The following is a 16898-nucleotide window of genomic DNA, read 5'->3' on the forward strand; positions in this document are numbered from 1 at the left end:
TGGATGATGGATGGATGGTTGGATGATGGATGGATGGATGGATGGATGGATGATGGTTGGATGATGGTTGGATGGATGGTTGGATGATGGATGGATGGTTGGATGATGGATGGATGGATGGATGATGGTTGGATGATGGTTGGATGGTTTTCCTCCACCTGTAATCAGCTGCTCCTGGTTTCGTCTCACTGTCAGACGTTGAGTCGATCTTTTCTCTGCTGGGAGGAAAATAATCAGCATCCAGCTTCCCTTTAACTCAGTCAGATGGACAACAGCCCACAGCATGATGCTGCCACCACCGTGCTCCACTATAGGGACAGGATGTTCAGTTTTAGGCTCATCTGTTCCTTCCTGTCAGGATAAAGTCTGATAAAAACAGAACAGGTGAACATTTTAACCCTGGGAACTTTAAACACTCAGTGCTGTTCTTACGTGTGCTGACCCACGGCACACACACACCTGCAGGAACTGTCGCTCCCTGCGGCGAACGCCCAGATAAAGTACCTGCGAGGAAACCGGGTCGGCCTCCAGGGTGTCGCTGAGCGCCAGCGGCTCTGGAAACCAGGACACTTTTTAAGGTTAACTATTCATCCTGCTGCTGCTTTTGTTCCTCATCATTGTTCCCAGTTTTCATTAAATTTTTTTCAGAATAAAAGCTGGCCCGAGGAAATAAAAGAAGCTTCTCTGGTTCCACGGACTCTGAGGTGACTTACGGGGATTTAGGACGGGGCGATGGCGGGTGTCGTCTTCTCATGAACAGAACTTTTTGTCCAGGTCTGAGAACCGGATCTCTTTACTTTTATAACTAAAAAAGTTTGTTTTTGAGTTCAGTCAGTTGGGCTGGTGTCGATTAGCTGTGGCAGCCATCTTGAATCAGGTCGACTCTGAAGGTTAATCGGTTGTCGACGTTCATGAAAATCTGTCCACTGCTTCATGAGATATTCTGCTAACAGACATGAGCGAAAACATTATCACCCGCAGCTGGAAGGTGAAGGAGGGAAATAATGTTGTTGCCTGTCTGTTAGTAAAATATCTCATGAAGCAGTGGAGAAGTTCTGCAGCTGAGAGAATCTTACAGAAACTGAGCTCATCTTAGATGAGGTCATCGCTGAGCATCGTCCCTGAATCCAATGACTGCATCACTGCAGGTGATAAGCATTCCTTCCAGACTCGCCCCAAAGAAACCTGACCCGGTTCTGACCCGGTTTCTGAACGCCGTCACAGAACTTGTCTGATTGAAAACCTAAAGAGAGATTTCAGTTTTCTTGTTTTTATTCTGGTTCAGATGAAATCATGGCTGATGTTTAATTTGTTGATTAAGGAGTGAGAGGCGCTGTAATGACGGTGATTAACGAGTTCCCTGCTGTGCAGAGGTCATCAGAGGTCATCAGGGATGAACGCGGTCCGGAGACTCTGGGCCTCGTGGGACGGGTCGTCTGGAAACGTTCTCAGCGGCTCAGATGATTCTTTGAAAGGTTTCTGTTCACACGAGGCGCTCGGGGAAAGATCTGAAGGCCGCTGGAGGCCGGGGATGAAAGGAGGCGATGAAGAGGAAGATGAAGGGCGCAGATGTTCGGACTCTCTACAGAAGCTGTAAACTTCTTATTGGTCTGTTTCTGTTCTCAGATGGTCCCCAGAGATCTTCTGTCCTCGTCAGTAAAGGTGTGAAGGAATCAAAGTAGGCTGCTCATTGTGGAGCGTTCGGTTTTAGATTACTGCATTGTTGAGCAGCGGTCGTGTGTTTGCTACGCCTTTGTTGCTCCAGACGGACCTCATTTACCCCAGATGTGTACTTTAAAATAAACAGGTACACAAAAGTAAATCACAACCGTGTTTTAATGATTTACAAATCTCCTAAATCTGTTTTATTCTCAGTGAAAACTAATAAACATTAAATGTTGGAACTAAGAAAATAAACCATATTTAGGAGAAAAGATAATTTTGGATTTGATGGCAGCAACTCGTCTGTTTACAGATGTTCCAGATGTTTCCCTCTGTGCAGCATCTGTAAACATCTGGACCTGAGGTTGTCCCATTCTGTCTGTTCAACAGTCCTGGATGGGAGGCACTAATGCACCCCCATACCATCAGAGAGGCAGGCTGATGGAGTCTTTCTTCCATCTGTCAGGATCTCAGGATGAAAAGTTTTCCAGTTTAAAAAGTTTAAAACTTTGCATTTTGTCACAATCTGCTGAAACAAAAGAAGACAAATCAGAGGAACAGCATCTTAAATATCCTGACCCGTTTCTAAAATCCATCCCATAATTTATAGGGAAAGGATGAGGGAACCAGTTTAATTAAATGAATTCAGTTTCTGATCCAGAAGTGTCTTTCTGGTGTAAAACGCTGACAGTAATAAAAGCATCAGGCAGAATTTACCTGAGACTTCAGGTGAAAACGTTTTTATTCACAGAAAAAACAGGGTGTGGCCCGATGGATGGAGAACTGGGTCGGCGTCTCTTCTTTCGGGTCTGAATGTGTTTTTTTTTCAGATTCAGGGAGAAGAAGGACACCTGGCAGAGGGCCAGGCTCTTCTTCAGCGGGACAATAAGGACGCCCAGCCCTCCGCCTTCGTCGACACTTATAAATGCATCAGAGCTGCGTCCATCAGCTCATCCTGCTGGAGAAGATGCTGCGGCTCTCTGAGAACATGGTGAGTTTCTGCAGAGGACCATCAGCGAACAGATTATCTCACTCTGCTGCTTCTGTTTAATGTCCATTCCTCTGGTCTTCCTCCAGATGTTGTCCAGCCTGCTGGGACTCCTGGTCCTGTCCTCCACCTGCTCAGCCCAGACAGGCGGGCCTCCGCCTGCCGGGGGGTTTAACCGCATGCTGGTCCCGACCGACCCGACGGCCCCCGTGTCCAACAGTCTGATCTGTGACCTGCTGTTCAACGCGCCGGTGCCGCCCTCCATCGACCAGATCCCCTTCTTCTGCATCTGCTCCTACTGCAAAGGAACTGTGGGGTCCAAGGGAGAGCGTGGAGACCGGGGCCCCCCAGGTACACCACATTTACTCCTTTAAGCATTTAATGAGTTAAATAAACCAGGCTGACTGTCCACGCCGTCGCTCTGTTCAGGTGAGCCTGGAAGCTCGGGGAATCGAGGCTTCATGGGCTTCAAGGGCTACCGAGGCTTCACAGGACCGCAGGGGATAAAAGGTGAGTCTGGTGACCCGTCGCAGCTCCGAGAACAGAAACAGCTTCAGCTGAACTGATGGAGACGTGGATCTTTGTGGGTCTTTACCTCCAGAACCACAAAGAGAAAGACTGAAGCTGTTTGTCAATAAAATGTTCATAAAACGAGGAGCAAACCTGTCAGTCAGCGATGTTTCCTTGTCCTAAATGTAAACTTACTGAAAATGTCGACAGCTTATTTTAGTTCTTTAATTTCAGAATGTAATAAAGTAGTTTTTATTTATTTATATATACCTAACGCAGCTTTGGACAAATCAGTTTAAGTGGCTAAAGTTTCAGGATGATATCTGTCTGCAGAATAAACTTTATCTCTGCTCGTTAAACCTTTTCGGTCCTGTTTTCGTCTCGTCGCAGGTCAGAAAGGAGACTTCGGAGAGAAAGGAAGTTCTGGCGTCGCTGGCTTCTCTGGATCGAAGGGCGAGCGCGGACTCAAAGGTGTGTCGGGATCTACGGAGCTGTAAGGTTCAGAGCCAGCTGAAGGTGTAAGGAAGCAAACAGCTAAAGGATGTTTAAAAGCAGCAGAAGGTTAGCTAGGAGCTAAAAGTAACAGAAGGTTAGCTAGGAGCTAAAAGTAACAGAAGGTTAGCTAGGAGCTAAAAGCAGCAGAAGGTTAGCTAGGAGCTAAAAGCAGCAAAAGGTTAGCTAGGAGCTAAAAGCAGCAGAAGGTTAGCTAGGAGCTAAAAGCAGCAAAAGGTTAGCTAGGAGCTAAAAGCAGCAGAAGCAGAGCTGGCAGCTGAAGAGGTCTCTGTGTGTTTCTATGGGGAAAACATTTCTAAATAAAGTTAATTATNAAGGTTAGCTAGGAGCTAAAAGCAGCAGAAGGTTAGCTAGGAGCTAAAAGCAGCAAAAGGTTAGCTAGGAGCTAAAAGCAGCAGAAGCAGAGCTGGCAGCTGAAGAGGTCTCTGTGTGTTTCTATGGGGAAAACATTTCTAAATAAAGTTAATTATTTAGTAAAGTATAAAAATGATAAAAGCTAAAAGTCCCAGCAGCCGTCTCCTGAACGAGCTGAAGGTTTTGATGCATTAATGGTTAAAATATCAGAAATTATCATCGTCTCCACTTTAATAACAAACCTGTGTTTGTTTCCAGGGGAAAAAGGAGACATGGGATTAAGTGGCCCCCCAGGTGAGCAAGGACCCCAGGGACAAATGGGCATGTGTCCTGCGTCCTGCGAGACCATCCCAGGCCCACCAGGACCACAGGGGACACCTGGGCCGGCGGGGGCCCGGGGCCTGCCGGGGCTGGCGGGACCTGATGGAGCCAAGGGGGGGAAGGGTGATAAGGGTGACATGGGTGTCGCAGGTGTGCCAGGTGCCAACGGGCAGAAAGGCGATCAGGGCATGCAGGGCATCTGCGAGTGCACGGACGGCGCCGACGGGGCGCCAGGGGCCACCGGGAGCAAAGGGGACAAAGGTAGCGCCGGTGCACAGGGTCCTCAGGGTCCGACGGGGATGAAGGGCGACCAGGGCACGGCGGGCGTCACGGGCCCGGCCGGTCCCTGTACCCCGGCCATTCGCTCGTCCTTCTCCGCCTCCCTCAACGTGTCGTACCCCGCCCCCTTCTGGCCCGTGACCTTCCAGAACGTCCTCGCCAACCCACAGGGGCACTTCAACAACCCCATGAGCGGCATCTACACGGCCCCCGTCAACGGCACCTACGTGTTCTCCTTCCACGCCGCCGTCGGCAACAAGCCTCTGAAGGTCGGCCTCTACAGAAACTTTGTCTCTGTGATCAAAGTGACGGAAACGGCCAACCTCGCCACCGTCAGCCAGACCGTGGTCCTCCGCCTCGCCATGGGAGACTTGATCTGGCTGCAGGTGAAGGACATCACCACCAACGGCATGTACACCGACAGCGAGAGCTCCAGCACCTTCTCGGGCTTCCTGCTGACGCCCGACAGCTGCGATTTAGCCTCTGGCCGAAGTAATCCTCCCGTCGACTTGAGTTCAAAGTTTCCTAACAATCCTTAGTCTGCTCACTTTTAAAGGAGGGGTACAAATACGACATTTTTTCAAATATTTTCCAACTAATTAAAAAAAAATAAACCAACTAAAAATTTGTTCCTGTTTAAAACTCAAGTTTTGGTTTGAAAAATAAAAATCTGTTTATTACAACTTATTTTTGTAACAGTTTTTCCATTTTAAACCGTATAAAATGTTAATTAGTCTGAATTTCCTTCAGGTTAATATTTCTCTGTTTTGGCACAAAAAGGTGAAGATGATTCAGATTAATTAAAGTGGATAAATACCCTTCTTTTAAACAGTCTGCAGCTGCCGTTTCAGGCTGGAAATCATGAATTTATTGTCCTTTTTTAGATCTGTCTGCTCATTAGAGTCGGTTTATTCCTTCAGACCAGCTGCTGAAGCTTAGAGCTTTTATTTGTTTGCTTCTTAAACTGTAGATGATTCACAAATAAAAGAGAAATTCTATGAAATGCAGCCGACGATGGAGCGTCCTTTTACAGAGCTCACACGTTATCCTGTTGTTTCCGAGCGGCGCCTGAAGTGAACTTTGTACATTTTATTTTATTTCTTGTATAAATCGGTGTAGTTTGGAAGAAGCCTTCAGTTCTGGAGGAAATATGACTCAAAACAACGACTCCAGCCGAATCCTCAGCTTTTTCTTTGACTCTCTGACTTCCTGTTCGAGGTTCGTGTTTTTTTAAGGTTCCTGAAAGTTTCAACGGCTGTTTTTAGGAAATGATGACGGAGAGGAAGAGGAAAGTGTTTGTCTGACCAAAGACAGAGATATAAATACAGATCCTAAAATCTAATCTGAATAAAGCCCAAAGAAATCTGACTTTAAAGGAGTTTGGTTGAAGTTTATTTGTTCTTAGTCACAGAAAACACATGAAAGGTTTGGTTTTATGTTCACAGAATTATAAAACTCTTTATAACTGTAACCATCTGCATGATTAACTTTCTGAATTAAAGCTTAAATAAATTTCCTGCTGAAGAAAACAGAGTTTTATTATCAGCAAACTCACAAAAATACTAAACTAAACACAATAAAATACATAAATCTTATTTAAATTCATTATTTAGGTCATACTAAGTCATTATTATGAGTTTTAAGGTCATAGTTATAGGTTTATATCTTATAATTATGACTTTGAAAGTCATTTATTTGTGATATACACTCATAATAATGACATATCTCATAAATATGGCTCTTAAAGTCATATTTATGAGATATTATTTGACGATCCTGTGGGTCTGGTTGTTTCTGCTGTGGGCGACTCTTAAAGTGATGTGAGGATCGCTCTAATAGGATTTAAATTCTAATAAACAACTTTTTCCTCTGAAATGATGATTAACTAAAAGACAAACCTTTAATTTGTCTGAAAATAAACATCAACCCCAGACTTCAGTGTTTGTTTAGAAGACAATAAAAGTGAAATAAAAGTTTAATCTGTCAGGTTTTATTGTTGGGACGGATCAGCAGCTCGGCACAGAAACGCTCCTACAGGAAGTCAAACTTTTTATTCTCTGATCGCAGCTTCTGAAGCTTTTCATTTCCAGCCAGCAGGACTCAGACTTTAATCTGAGACACTAAAAGATAAAAACACTAAAATAAAATCAGGTTTAAAGAGTTAAAGAGACGGTTTCCCTTCAAGAAGGATCATTTCTTCTGTTCTGCTCAACATTCAGTTATCAGCTACTAATTATATTTCAGATATGTTTAATTATTGCCCATGTGTCTGTTTGTCTGTTAGCAAAATATCTTATTAACCTTTGAATTCTGAGGAACCTGAGGAACCTGAGGAGCCTGAGGAGCCTGAGGAACCTGAGGAGCCTGAGGAGCCTGAGGAGCCTGAGGAGCCTGAGGAGCCAGAGGAACCTAAGGAGCCTGAGGAACCTGAGGAGCCTGAGGAACCTGAGGAACCTGAGGAGCCTGGAGGGAGGTTCTTCTCACAGACAGAAGGTTTCACCTCAGTGTTGATAGAACATCAGAACGGTCCTTGGATCAGGGGTCAGCTCCTCTAACAGAACCTCCTCTCTACTTCTCTTTGGGCGCCATGTCGTCACCCCCCGACACGTTTCCTTCCTCCTCGTCATCGTCGCCGATGATCCCCTTCAGGTAGGAGCGCTTGAACTCCTGGAACACCAGCTCCTCCTCCAGCTCACTGGGATGACAATAATTCAAAGAAGAAGTCAGAAAACAGTCTGAAGAAGGACCAACCAGAGCCTGCAGAAATGAGGGATGCTTTAAAACATTAATTAATTCAATTAGCTTAACGAGATAAAACAGGACCTCCTTCGGCTGATCTGAACCTGTGGTCAGATGTTTTATCTGAAGAAGAAGATTCTGTTTCTGTAAAAACAGCTGATAACAGAGTCCTGCAGATAAACCTGTTCCTGACGGGACAGAGACAGACAGAGACAGAGACAGAGACAGAGACGGAGACAGACAGAGACAGACAGAGACAGAGACAGACAGAGACAGAGACAGAGACAGGAGATCCTGACGGGTTTCTGCTCGGCTCTTTGTTCAGCAGAGAGAAACGTGATCCTGCTGACAGCAGCCGATATTTACCTGTCCTTCACTGAGGGCAGCAAAGAGACAGAGACAGGAGATTAATGACAGAGACAGAGACAGACAGAGGGACAGGGACAGGGACAGGACGTTCTCGTACCCGTATCTGGTTTGGGATGCATCAGCTTGAAGGGAACCTCCAGGCCGACCTCGCTGCAGAACACAATCATCTTTATTCCACTTTTTATTAAACCAAACATTCCTGAACATCCAGGGACGGCAGGAGGTCAAATATTAAAGTTTAAAGTTTAAAGACTGATAACAGATAAAAAGAAGACATCTCTGATTAAAATAAATCTTTGTGGACTCACCTGGATCCCATCATCCTGTCAGCAGGTTGGAAAACAAAGATGAATCCATGAAAACATTAAAGAAACTTTAATCTGTCAGAGCAGAGAAGACTGACCCTCCGATGATGAGTTTCACCATGACTTTATACGACACCATGATCCCCAGGACCTCCCTCAGCACGCCTTCTTTAACGCTGGAAGGAAACACAGTTTTACTGATGGAGGCCGAAGGTTGGACCCTGGACCCTGGACCTGCTGCAGGACGGCTCTGCTCACATGCTGGTGGACGCCAGGTTGGTGTCTTCGTGCTTCAGTTTGCCGTCCAGAGCGATGCCTCTCCTCTCCCTGTTGTTGGCCAGCAGCGGCAGCAGCTTGTAGACCTTCTGCAGCGTGGCTCCGGCCGACACCGAGTCCCTGAGAGACAGGGACAGCAGGGACGGACCGTAAACCAACCAGGAGGACGTTACCTCTGTCCTGTGATTCACTCTGGGGTCCTGCTGGACAACAGCTTCTTCAGATGGTTCATTTATTAGACATGCATCTTTAATTCAGCAGAACTGGAAATCCTGCAGGTTCATCAGCTCATTTTACATCAAAAGTTCCTTTTTTCACAACAAGTGAACTTCAACTTTAACTTTTATATTATTTATAGATTTAGTTGTGTTAACAAAAAGCCACAGGTGTGAAAACAAAACAACAACTGAACTGGTTTTAAAGCATTTTGTTGAAGATAAAGATGATGTAGTACCTGGTTCTGCCACCAGGTGGAGCTTTTTACTGTTAAAGGAGAGTTGGTGGACATGAGGGACCCTAAAATGTCAAAACGAGGACAAGAAAGACAAACTGCTAACAGGAAGGCTGACAGCTGGAGTAAATAAAATTACATGATCATCAAAAGTGGTTCTAAAATGTTTAAATGATATTTGTTTTGGAAAATAAGATTGACTGTTTAGGTTTTCTGAGATGTCCTCAGACTCGTCCTCAGATTCGTCCTGCTCAGTCGGAGACAAAGACTTTCCAGATGGTTTCAGCTTGCTTTAAAAGGACGTCTTCAGTTGGACACATTCTAATGTTCTCATCCCTGAGATTTCCTCTTTGTTTGTAATAAATTCATAAAACAGAGAGTTCTCAGCAGCCTGGCTCTTCCTGCCTCCGTTAATATTTCTACAACAACAGCAGCTCTGATGGTGTTAATGTTTCTGAGCTTTTCTGATTGGAGGACGGCCACCATGAGGCCCGGATCAGATGATCACCTGAACCAAACCTTCCTTAACGAGGGGAAGCCTGAACCTCACAGCTGGGGTCATCGTTAACCTCCTGCAGGAGCAGAAACAGGTAAGAAGGAGGTGAAGAGATCACGTCCTGCTTTTTACTTTATTTATTTGTTTGTTTTTATCACAGGACTGCTTTTAATGAGGTTTTATTTCCTGTAGCTGTGCAGAACTTGGTATTTAATGAATAAAGACAGAATGGTTCTGTCATTCTCACCAGATGATGTGATGTCAAGAAATACTCAAAGTAACGAGATTTTTACTGGAAACTTTAAAACAAATGTTTATTGTAACTCAAAGAAGTTTTTATAAACAGTAAAATTGGAGTAAATTAATGTTCCAGAGTTGCAGACATGAGAGGATTTTAGAGGAAAGTCCTGCAGAAAACAGCTGCAGACAGTTTCAGATTCCTGGAACAATAATATAAAGCATGAGGTGCATCTTCAGGATCTGACTGACGGGAGAGAAAACAACTTTTACGCCAATAAAATCTGAAAAAAGCCAAAGTTCAGAACATTTGTTTGCGTCTTTAGTCCCCAGCATTACTGGAAGACAGTCTGTGGGTCACTTTCAGAACCTCTTTAGAAATAAACCATTGAGATGTGAGTCTTCCTCTGGTCCACCCGCCTCCTTCATGACCTCAGCCTTCACAGAGTGAACACGTTGATGGGAACGGGTAAAATCCTGAACGGGAGCTCAGAACCGGTCCAAATGTAGGGGAAGACTCTGCCGGTGAAGGCCTGTGTGAAGGTGTAAATGTGCTCGTTGGTGTCGGCATCGAGGAACGACACGCTGTCCTTGTTCATGTCCAGGTTCACCTGGATCCTCTGCAGGTTCTGCACCTGGAGGAGAACCGAGGTCCGAGGGGGGGAGATGGCTCTGTGTTTGCCGTCACACAGCTGGATCCTCCACAGTCTGGACCACAGATCTCCTCCGGTCTGAGCGGAGTCCTGCAGCACGCCCAGCTCCCAGCGGCCCTGCTTCTCCACGCTGACCTCCCAGCTGTGGGTCCCGAAGCTGAAGCCCTCGGATCCCAGGACGGAGCAGAAACCCTGGATCCTCTCCGGGTTTTCAGGAAGCTGCCGTTTCCTGCCACACCTCACAGCGGTCAGGTCCTCGGACAGGATCAGTTCTGGACTTGCCGTGTTCGGGTCCAGAATCACAGGAGTGAAGGTGACCTTGTCCTTCATCTTGGTCCAGATGTTGAAGCCCAGGTTGCCCAGATGTTTGGCCTGGTCGATCAGGGCTCCCGGCAGCAGCTGTGGATCGTCCAGCAGCGAGCAGCGCTTCACCTGATCCACCGCGGTCCGGTTCTTCAGCAGGACCCAAACATCTGAAGCTCTCAGGGCTTCTTCTGTGGCTTTGATTGTGTCCAGAAGTGTCAACATATCTGTTTTCAGGACCTCCATCTTGTCCTTCATCAGCTGACTCTTCTGCTGCTCCTCCTTCATCAGAGCAGCCAGCCTCAGCTTCTCCTCCTCCTCCAGAAACCGGTGAAGCTTCTTGAACTCCTCTTTAATGTGGATCCCGGTGAGGCGGGTCTGGACCTTAATGTGCTCAGCTGTCTGATGAAACTTCACTTTAAACTGATGGAAGCCCTTCATCCTGTCCTGTAAGGTCCTCAGAGTGTCCTGCAGCTGCTTCTTCTGTTGCTGCGCAGCTTCATTGATGGGTTTGAACCTGTGGCTGCTGTGCGTCTCGGAGTCTCTGCAGATGACGCACACCGGCTCCTGATGCTGCAGACAGAAGAGTTTGAGCTTCTGTCCGTGCAGGTGGCACAGATCGGCTCCGTCGGCCCGGCTGCTCGGAGCTTTCTGTGAGGAGAACGTCTCACACAGGTTCTTCAGGGCCAGGTTGCAGAGCACGTCCTTCTCGCTGGACACCTCCTTACAGAGCGGACACTCGCGGATGTTCTTCTCCATCCACCAGTTCTGCAGGCAGACCCTACAGAAGCTGTGGCTGCACGGCAGGATGACCGGATCTCTGTACGTCTCCATGCAGATGGGACAGTGCAGGTCCTCCTCGGGTCGGTACGCCATTCTGTCCCACAGTGTCTCCAACAGAAAATCAGAGCGAGTCCGTCGTCTCCGGCAGTGTTGAGCCTCACAGACTGACAGGAACTGATCCAAACGGGTCTTTCTGGATCGTTCAGTCCGATCCGGGGCGGAGACTCAGTTCAACAGGTTGAGCTTCATTCCTGACCCGTGACAGAGCTTCACAGAGCAGGAGACGGCTGCCACATTCAGTGAAACTCTGAGGACTTTCAGAGTAAAATAATCTTACCAGCTGTAGGTTTAATGCTTGTAACTTCTGTTAGACGCTGCAGCGTTTATGAGCGAGCAGGAAGGTTGTCAGGCTGCACCACAGGTTGAATCTTAGCAGCAAATGTTTTGGATTTACTGTGACAAGCTGCTAAACCTTCAAAATGTACTTTAATACAGTCATAGATTTATGAAATATGTGAACATGTTCAGTAGATTATTAATAATTTACTTCTCAATGAACCTGTTTTTGTTCTTCAGAACTGATTCTTTCAGTTAAAGCAGCGATGAACGTCTGATGGTCCAAGCTTCACATCTGAGCCCAAACCATCAGGCCTCCACCACCGTGCTGACAGCTGCAGTGCATTCTGGGTAAACATGTCTAGTTTGTGTCTAACGGACGTTCAGGTGAAAGTTTTACTCTTTAACTCGTGGTGACACAGTAAGAGGTTGGATTCACCTCGTTTTAAGTCCTGAAGAGGAACGGATCAGTTCTGTGTTGTGTGAGTGAAACGTTACCCAGAATCCTCGAGGTCCACACATTTGGTGTAGGTGTCGTTGGAGTACAGCACCACGGTGGCCACCTGGTCAACTGAGAGGGAGATGAAGACCTTTTAATCTACATCCAGCCTCCATCACCTCCATCACCAGCAGCACCCACCTGACAGGATGATGTTCTTCACGTTCTTGTTGGAGTTGTTTGTGATGCTGACGTTAACGTGGATCGTCTCTCCGTGGTAGTAAAGCTAACAGATCAAGAAGAGATTATTAGAGATAATCTTTGTTACTGAACACATCTCAGTTTTATTAAATTAAACATTAAAAACTCATTTACAGTGAGGGAAACTAGAGTCAGAAGTTCATTAACTGTGGTTGTAAATGTCTTCTACAGCCTGAAGTTATTGGAGCTTTAAGTTTTATGTTTATTTTGCTTTAGGTTGATGAAAGAAGTCGTTCTCAGACTGATTCCTGCTGCTGATAATAACAGATTCTTCTGTTTCTGACGTACGAAGGATCATCTTAGACTGTTTTTAGAGGACAAATACAAAAACATCTGACCTCTTTGTCCAGAGTGGCCTTGATGTGCAGCGGTTTGTCTGACATGACGAAGTCCTTGGTGGTTTCAACAGAAGGTGGCGGTCCCTGAGTCTCTGGAGCAAACTGGACCTTCCTGATCATCAGCTTCACCGTGCTCCTGTTGGACAGACCGACGGAGACGTTCCAGGCCGGATCGGACCGGGTTTTGCTCATCAGGACAGTTTAGACTCACCGTTTGCGCACTTTTGCATCCTGGCTCTCAGCGCTGAAGGCTTTAATCTCAAACTCCACGGCACATTGCTGCAGAAGAAGAAGAAGAAGAGATCCTGTGAGGTGAACGCTTCATCACTCAGGAATCACCCAGAAAATGGACTGCAGATGGTGGTTGACTCATTAACTGACTCAAATAGATCCTTTATGGATGAGGAATTCTTGCTCAGGTGTCAGGATCTCACCTTTCCAACATCACTGGGTGCTGGTTGAAGAGCCACCGAGCACGGCAGGTTGTCAGGAAACTGAGAGGACAACAACAGTTATTGTAAAGATGTCGGTTGTTGTCAACTGAGGTCCAGACTCAGGAATCAGCTGCTTCGTCTCGTCTCACCTCAAAGAAAAACGGGTAGGCGTTGTTTCCCAGCTTACGCAGAAGTTTGGCCTGGACTTTGGTGTGGACACCTTTGTCCCGGTCCTGCAGAGGCGGGTACACCTGGCGGGTGGACAGGTAGAGCTCCCTGCGGAAGGCGATCCCCATCACGTCCATGTCGTCTCTGCCGTAGCGGAAGGTGCAGGACAGGGTGACAAACACTGCAGGGCAGAAAACACAGATATTAACAGAAACTTTCTTTAATCTTCCCAAACTGAGGGGAAGTCTCTGGGCTGCAGCTGATGTTGTGTAACTCCTTGTGTACAGACCTTTTCTCCCAGCCAGAGCCTCAGGATCAATGAGAATGACGCCATCTAGTGGTGAACAGAGAAAGCTGCGTTAGGATGGTTTTTACTACAGACTCAGATCAGAGACATCTTAGTCGGCTCCAGGTGAAGCTAAACATGAGCGTGACAAACGTGACGTTTCCTCCTGATGATGGACCATTTCTGAGACTCACCTACAGGATCCACAGAGTCCTCGCGGTCCACAAAGTCTCTTTTCCCCATAAACACGCCGACCTTGAACCAACAGAGAGGATTTAAAAGTCAAACGATCTCAGTCCCCGTCCTTCCATGCAGACTGCAGACCCTGGGTCTCCGTCTGCTGTCCTGTCCTTCCTCGTCTCACAGGAGCTCCACGGGGACGTGGACGAGGTGTACAAACACACAACTGGACTCCCTCCATAACAACATCATCATTAGGGCTACAGAATGGTGCTGAAGCTGATCCCTGCCAGGAGACAACCTGCTCCTAAACTAAAGGAACGACCTTTGACCTCAGGACGAAGACAGAAGACCACCTCCTGCTGCAGGTAAAGGATGAAGATCAGATGTTTCTGAACTCAAACCCTCCCAGACGAGGCTGGATTGTTTCATAATGATCTTATTTTCTGCACCAAACCAATCAAATAAGAACAATATTCTGATTCCTTTCTGCTTCTGTTTTCTACAGCAGAACTTTTTCTTTATTAAAAAATCTACAAACAAGTTTAAATTATATTACCTGAACGATTCATCACAGACAAACATTACAAACATAAACAGGGTTTAAACTCTCACCGACTTGTCTTTACAGGTTTTCTTGAAAACGACGTCTTTTGGGCTCATGTTGGATCAGATGGGAGGCAGTGAGACCTGAGAGGAGAAAACTAAAACAAATAAAGTCTGATGGATTCAGTTTCATCCAACAGGAAACGGGAAACTTTGACAGCAGGGTTCCAGTTTCGTTTAATTTCTAAAGTTCTTCTCAGACCCAGAGTGGAGTCAAACTGATATATTTCTGTTTTTATATTTTTGTAATAATGTAGTTTAACTGTTTCATTAAAAAGCATCAAAGTAAATGTCAAATATTAAGATATAACTGTGGTAAATGTGACACCAAATAACAACAAAAACAACAATAATAATATTAATAACTGTCTGATTTTATCTTCACTTCCTGTTTCGGCCTCAGCTGACGGAAAAAGTTGTTGAAAACAGGATTTATTTTTAGAAACTAAAAAGTCATCCTGGACTAAAAACAGCAACAGAACCATCTTGGAGCGTCTTTATTTTTAAATAAAAGTCCGAACGGTCCCGCTGAGCTCATTGGATTAAAACAACCAAGAGGTTTAAACAGACTTGATTCTGCTGAGCTTCTTAATCCTCTTTAAACCTTTTAGGTAATTTTCTCCTCACTGCGCTCTCGAAAACATCATTTTAAAAAGATACGCTGAAAGGAGATGCCCCAAAACTAAAACTAATGAAACGTTTAACTTCTGTAAGTTTAACCTGAGATTAAACCGGACTTAAATCTGTTTCCCTGAGAAAACAGTTTTCTGACAGAAATTAGTTTTCTTACAGAAAAGTCAAATATCAGTAAAAAAGTTCACATCTATCACATCTAAAAGTTTAACAAATAAAAGACATTTCTAGTTTTGTGTCTGTTGCGTCACAAACACGACATTTTTCCTCCAGATGATAAATCTGCTCTTCAAACTTCCCCTCCGCCTTCAGTAAACAGAAACCAGGGATTTCCTGGATGTGTCGTTAGAATCAGAGCGACTCACCTGCTGCTGAGGACCGGCTGAATGACAGGAGGAGGCAGGAGTCGGTCCATATGGGAACACCTGCTGTCAATCACTGCTCCTCCAGCCAATCAGGCAGCTCCGCTGTGAGCTTTGCCCTCCCCTCCATCCTGCAGACAGACGGACGGATGGACTTCCTGTGAGAGGATTGGAGCTGGTTCCACCTCCGTCAGCACATCCAGAGCGGGATTAAACACAGAGACACACGAGGAGTTCCAGCCTGAAGCACCGAGCCCACGACCCGCGACCCCTGACCCTAACCTCCGACCCAGACCCAGACCACTCCTGATCCCCCAGAGAACCACATCCAGAACTCTTCCATTTCTTTGAAACATCTCTTTGTAATCTGCTGCCGGCTCAGTTTTTATTCCTCCACATTTAGCTTTTATTTCCCGCGCTGTGAAAAGCGAATCTCCTGATTTTATGACTTAAATGAAGTGAGTTGAGGTTCTGGCTGTGTTGCGGTTCAGCAGGTCCGATCCGGTTCTGCAGAGGGGCTTTAATCCTGAGTTCTGCATGTCAGCAGGTAGACAGACACAGGTGGATTAACGCCTGCAGCGCATTAATCATCAATATTACCCAGGAGATTAAACCGCACACACAGAGGAACAAAGTGAGGTGTTTGTTCTGATACTCTTCATCAGCCGGTCTCCTCATCATCAGAACACGTTTAAATGTTGGACGGAGGAGCAGAAAGGTTACAAAAAGAGAAAAACTACAAAGAACTGGATGAATCTGAAGAAACAAAACATGAAAAACAGAAAAAAAAATCCTCCACAAACATCAGATTTTTTTGTAAAACAAACTTTATTCAGGAGACAGTTTTTCACCTTCAATCATCAACAAATCCTTCTGTTTTCATAGAATCAGCATTAAATATTTCACATTAAAACTCCTAAAACAAATAAGAAAAAGGGCAGAGAGTTGGTCTCTGAAAGAAACAGTTTCAGAGCAAAACTTTGAGCTTTTTTTTACTAAAATCAGCTCTGAATTCAAGTGAGCCTTTTAGAAGCAACTGAGCCGATGCAGGAAGGGTACACCTGGGTGTGTGTGTGTGTGTACATGTGTGTGTGTGTGTGCGTGAGTGTGTGTTCAGACGTAAGCTCTGCCTGTTTCGGGATCGGACCGGGCTGTAGCGGTGTACACCGTCTTTGCAGGGTAACTGCTGCAAAACAGGAAGCAGAAAGTCAGGGTGAGGTCAAAGGTCACGAAGCACAGTGAGGAGGTTTGGGCCTGCAAACATGTGAAGATGTCTCCATCTCCCACAGAGGACATATTTACCCTTTCTTGCCAGCAGGGGACGCTCTCTTACAGGCGCTGCAGAGCAGAGCTCCACCCAGGATGAACAGAGATCCTCCACCCCACCCCATGTAGAGGCCCGCCCCCAGCTCGAACCTGCACACAAACCAGGAGTCCTGTCAGCGAGGCCGGTTCTGGCCCGACTCGGACCGGTTCTGAGCCGGAGCAGAATGAGTTTCCACATGAAGGAAGGAACTCACTTCACGCCTCCAAAGAACGGGTTGTGGAAGTCCTGAACCACCTGGAACCCGTACCAGGAGCAGGCGATGATGCAGCACAGGCCTGCAGAACACACA

At 46.1% G+C, this 16898-nt stretch overlaps 4 protein-coding genes and 1 long non-coding RNA gene across 8 annotated transcripts in view; 2 read left to right on the plus strand and 3 right to left on the minus strand.

The window, feature by feature from the left end:
* Window positions 1-2517: 2517 nt before the first annotated feature.
* On the plus strand, window positions 2518-5995 carry LOC108251340 (otolin-1-like). Its single transcript, XM_017441599.3, has 5 exons — window positions 2518-2653; window positions 2740-3001; window positions 3080-3160; window positions 3551-3631; window positions 4286-5995. The coding sequence occupies exons 1-5, from the start codon at window positions 2588-2590 to the stop codon at window positions 5164-5166; spliced, it is 1371 nt and encodes a 456-aa protein (XP_017297088.1). The 5' UTR covers window positions 2518-2587; the 3' UTR covers window positions 5167-5995.
* Window positions 5828-14391, minus strand: saga (S-antigen; retina and pineal gland (arrestin) a). Of its 3 annotated transcripts, XM_017441601.3 has the most exons (15): window positions 14297-14391; window positions 13696-13756; window positions 13505-13549; window positions 13197-13396; window positions 13048-13107; window positions 12825-12892; window positions 12614-12749; window positions 12216-12300; window positions 12074-12146; window positions 8299-8436; window positions 8139-8216; window positions 8044-8058; window positions 7833-7885; window positions 7733-7742; window positions 5828-7322 (listed from the first exon to the last, which is right to left on the minus strand). In XM_017441601.3, the coding sequence occupies exons 1-15, from the start codon at window positions 14342-14344 to the stop codon at window positions 7196-7198; spliced, it is 1197 nt and encodes a 398-aa protein (XP_017297090.1). In that variant the 5' UTR covers window positions 14345-14391; the 3' UTR covers window positions 5828-7195. The 3 variants fall into 3 exon arrangements, with proteins under 3 accessions (XP_017297090.1, XP_024858727.1, XP_037837916.1); XM_025002959.2 differs by having other exon boundaries at window positions 13197-13549; XM_037981988.1 differs by lacking the exon at window positions 7733-7742 and having other exon boundaries at window positions 13197-13549.
* Window positions 9256-14422, plus strand: LOC112449971. Its single transcript, XR_003038518.2, has 3 exons — window positions 9256-9357; window positions 11816-11926; window positions 14313-14422. It is a non-coding gene; the product is annotated as an uncharacterized LOC112449971 (long non-coding RNA).
* LOC108251341 (tripartite motif-containing protein 35-like) lies at window positions 9550-12056 on the minus strand. The gene has a single exon (XM_017441600.3). It carries the CDS (start codon window positions 11330-11332, stop codon window positions 9941-9943), a length of 1392 nt encoding a protein of 463 aa, XP_017297089.1. The 5' UTR covers window positions 11333-12056; the 3' UTR covers window positions 9550-9940.
* A 1667-nt stretch (window positions 14423-16089) lies between the features above and the next one.
* The window catches only part of cldn15la (claudin 15-like a), a 6916-nt gene continuing 6107 nt past the window's right edge, over window positions 16090-16898 (minus strand). Inside the window, exons 3-5 of one of the 2 annotated variants that reach the window (XM_037981999.1) lie at window positions 16803-16884; window positions 16585-16698; window positions 16090-16465 (exon numbers count right to left, since the gene is read on the minus strand). In XM_037981999.1, the coding sequence (XP_037837927.1) occupies window positions 16396-16465; window positions 16585-16698; window positions 16803-16884 (266 nt within the window). In that variant the 3' untranslated portion in view covers window positions 16090-16395. Of the gene's footprint in view, window positions 16469-16584; window positions 16699-16802; window positions 16885-16898 lie in introns of both variants that reach the window. The other variant, XM_037981998.1, reaches the window with a different exon arrangement.

This window comes from Kryptolebias marmoratus, linkage group LG20, assembly GCF_001649575.2.
Source record: "Kryptolebias marmoratus isolate JLee-2015 linkage group LG20, ASM164957v2, whole genome shotgun sequence".
In the NCBI taxonomy this organism is placed as follows: Eukaryota; Metazoa; Chordata; class Actinopteri; order Cyprinodontiformes; family Rivulidae; genus Kryptolebias; species Kryptolebias marmoratus.

What these genes read in the sequence shown, in the direction of transcription:
- LOC108251341 (XM_017441600.3), bottom strand. Translation starts at nt 11,332, where the DNA reads ATGGCGTACCGACCCGAGGAGGACCTGCACTGTCCCATCTGCATGGAG.
- saga (XM_025002959.2), bottom strand. Translation starts at nt 14,344, where the DNA reads ATGAGCCCAAAAGACGTCGTTTTCAAGAAAACCTGTAAAGACAAGTCG. An exon ending in CACCCAGTGATGTTGGAAAG is followed by an intron (nt 12,893 to 13,047) that starts GTGAGATCCTGA and finishes CTTCTTCTGCAG; the next exon opens with CAATGTGCCGTGGAGTTTGA. An exon ending in AACCTGGCGTCCACCAGCAT is followed by an intron (nt 8,217 to 8,298) that starts GTGAGCAGAGCC and finishes GTTTCCTTCCAG; the next exon opens with CGTTAAAGAAGGCGTGCTGA.
- LOC108251340 (XM_017441599.3), top strand. Translation starts at nt 2,588, where the DNA reads ATGCATCAGAGCTGCGTCCATCAGCTCATCCTGCTGGAGAAGATGCTG. An exon ending in TGGAGACCGGGGCCCCCCAG is followed by an intron (nt 3,002 to 3,079) that starts GTACACCACATT and finishes CGCTCTGTTCAG; the next exon opens with GTGAGCCTGGAAGCTCGGGG. An exon ending in GGGCGAGCGCGGACTCAAAG is followed by an intron (nt 3,632 to 4,285) that starts GTGTGTCGGGAT and finishes GTTTGTTTCCAG; the next exon opens with GGGAAAAAGGAGACATGGGA.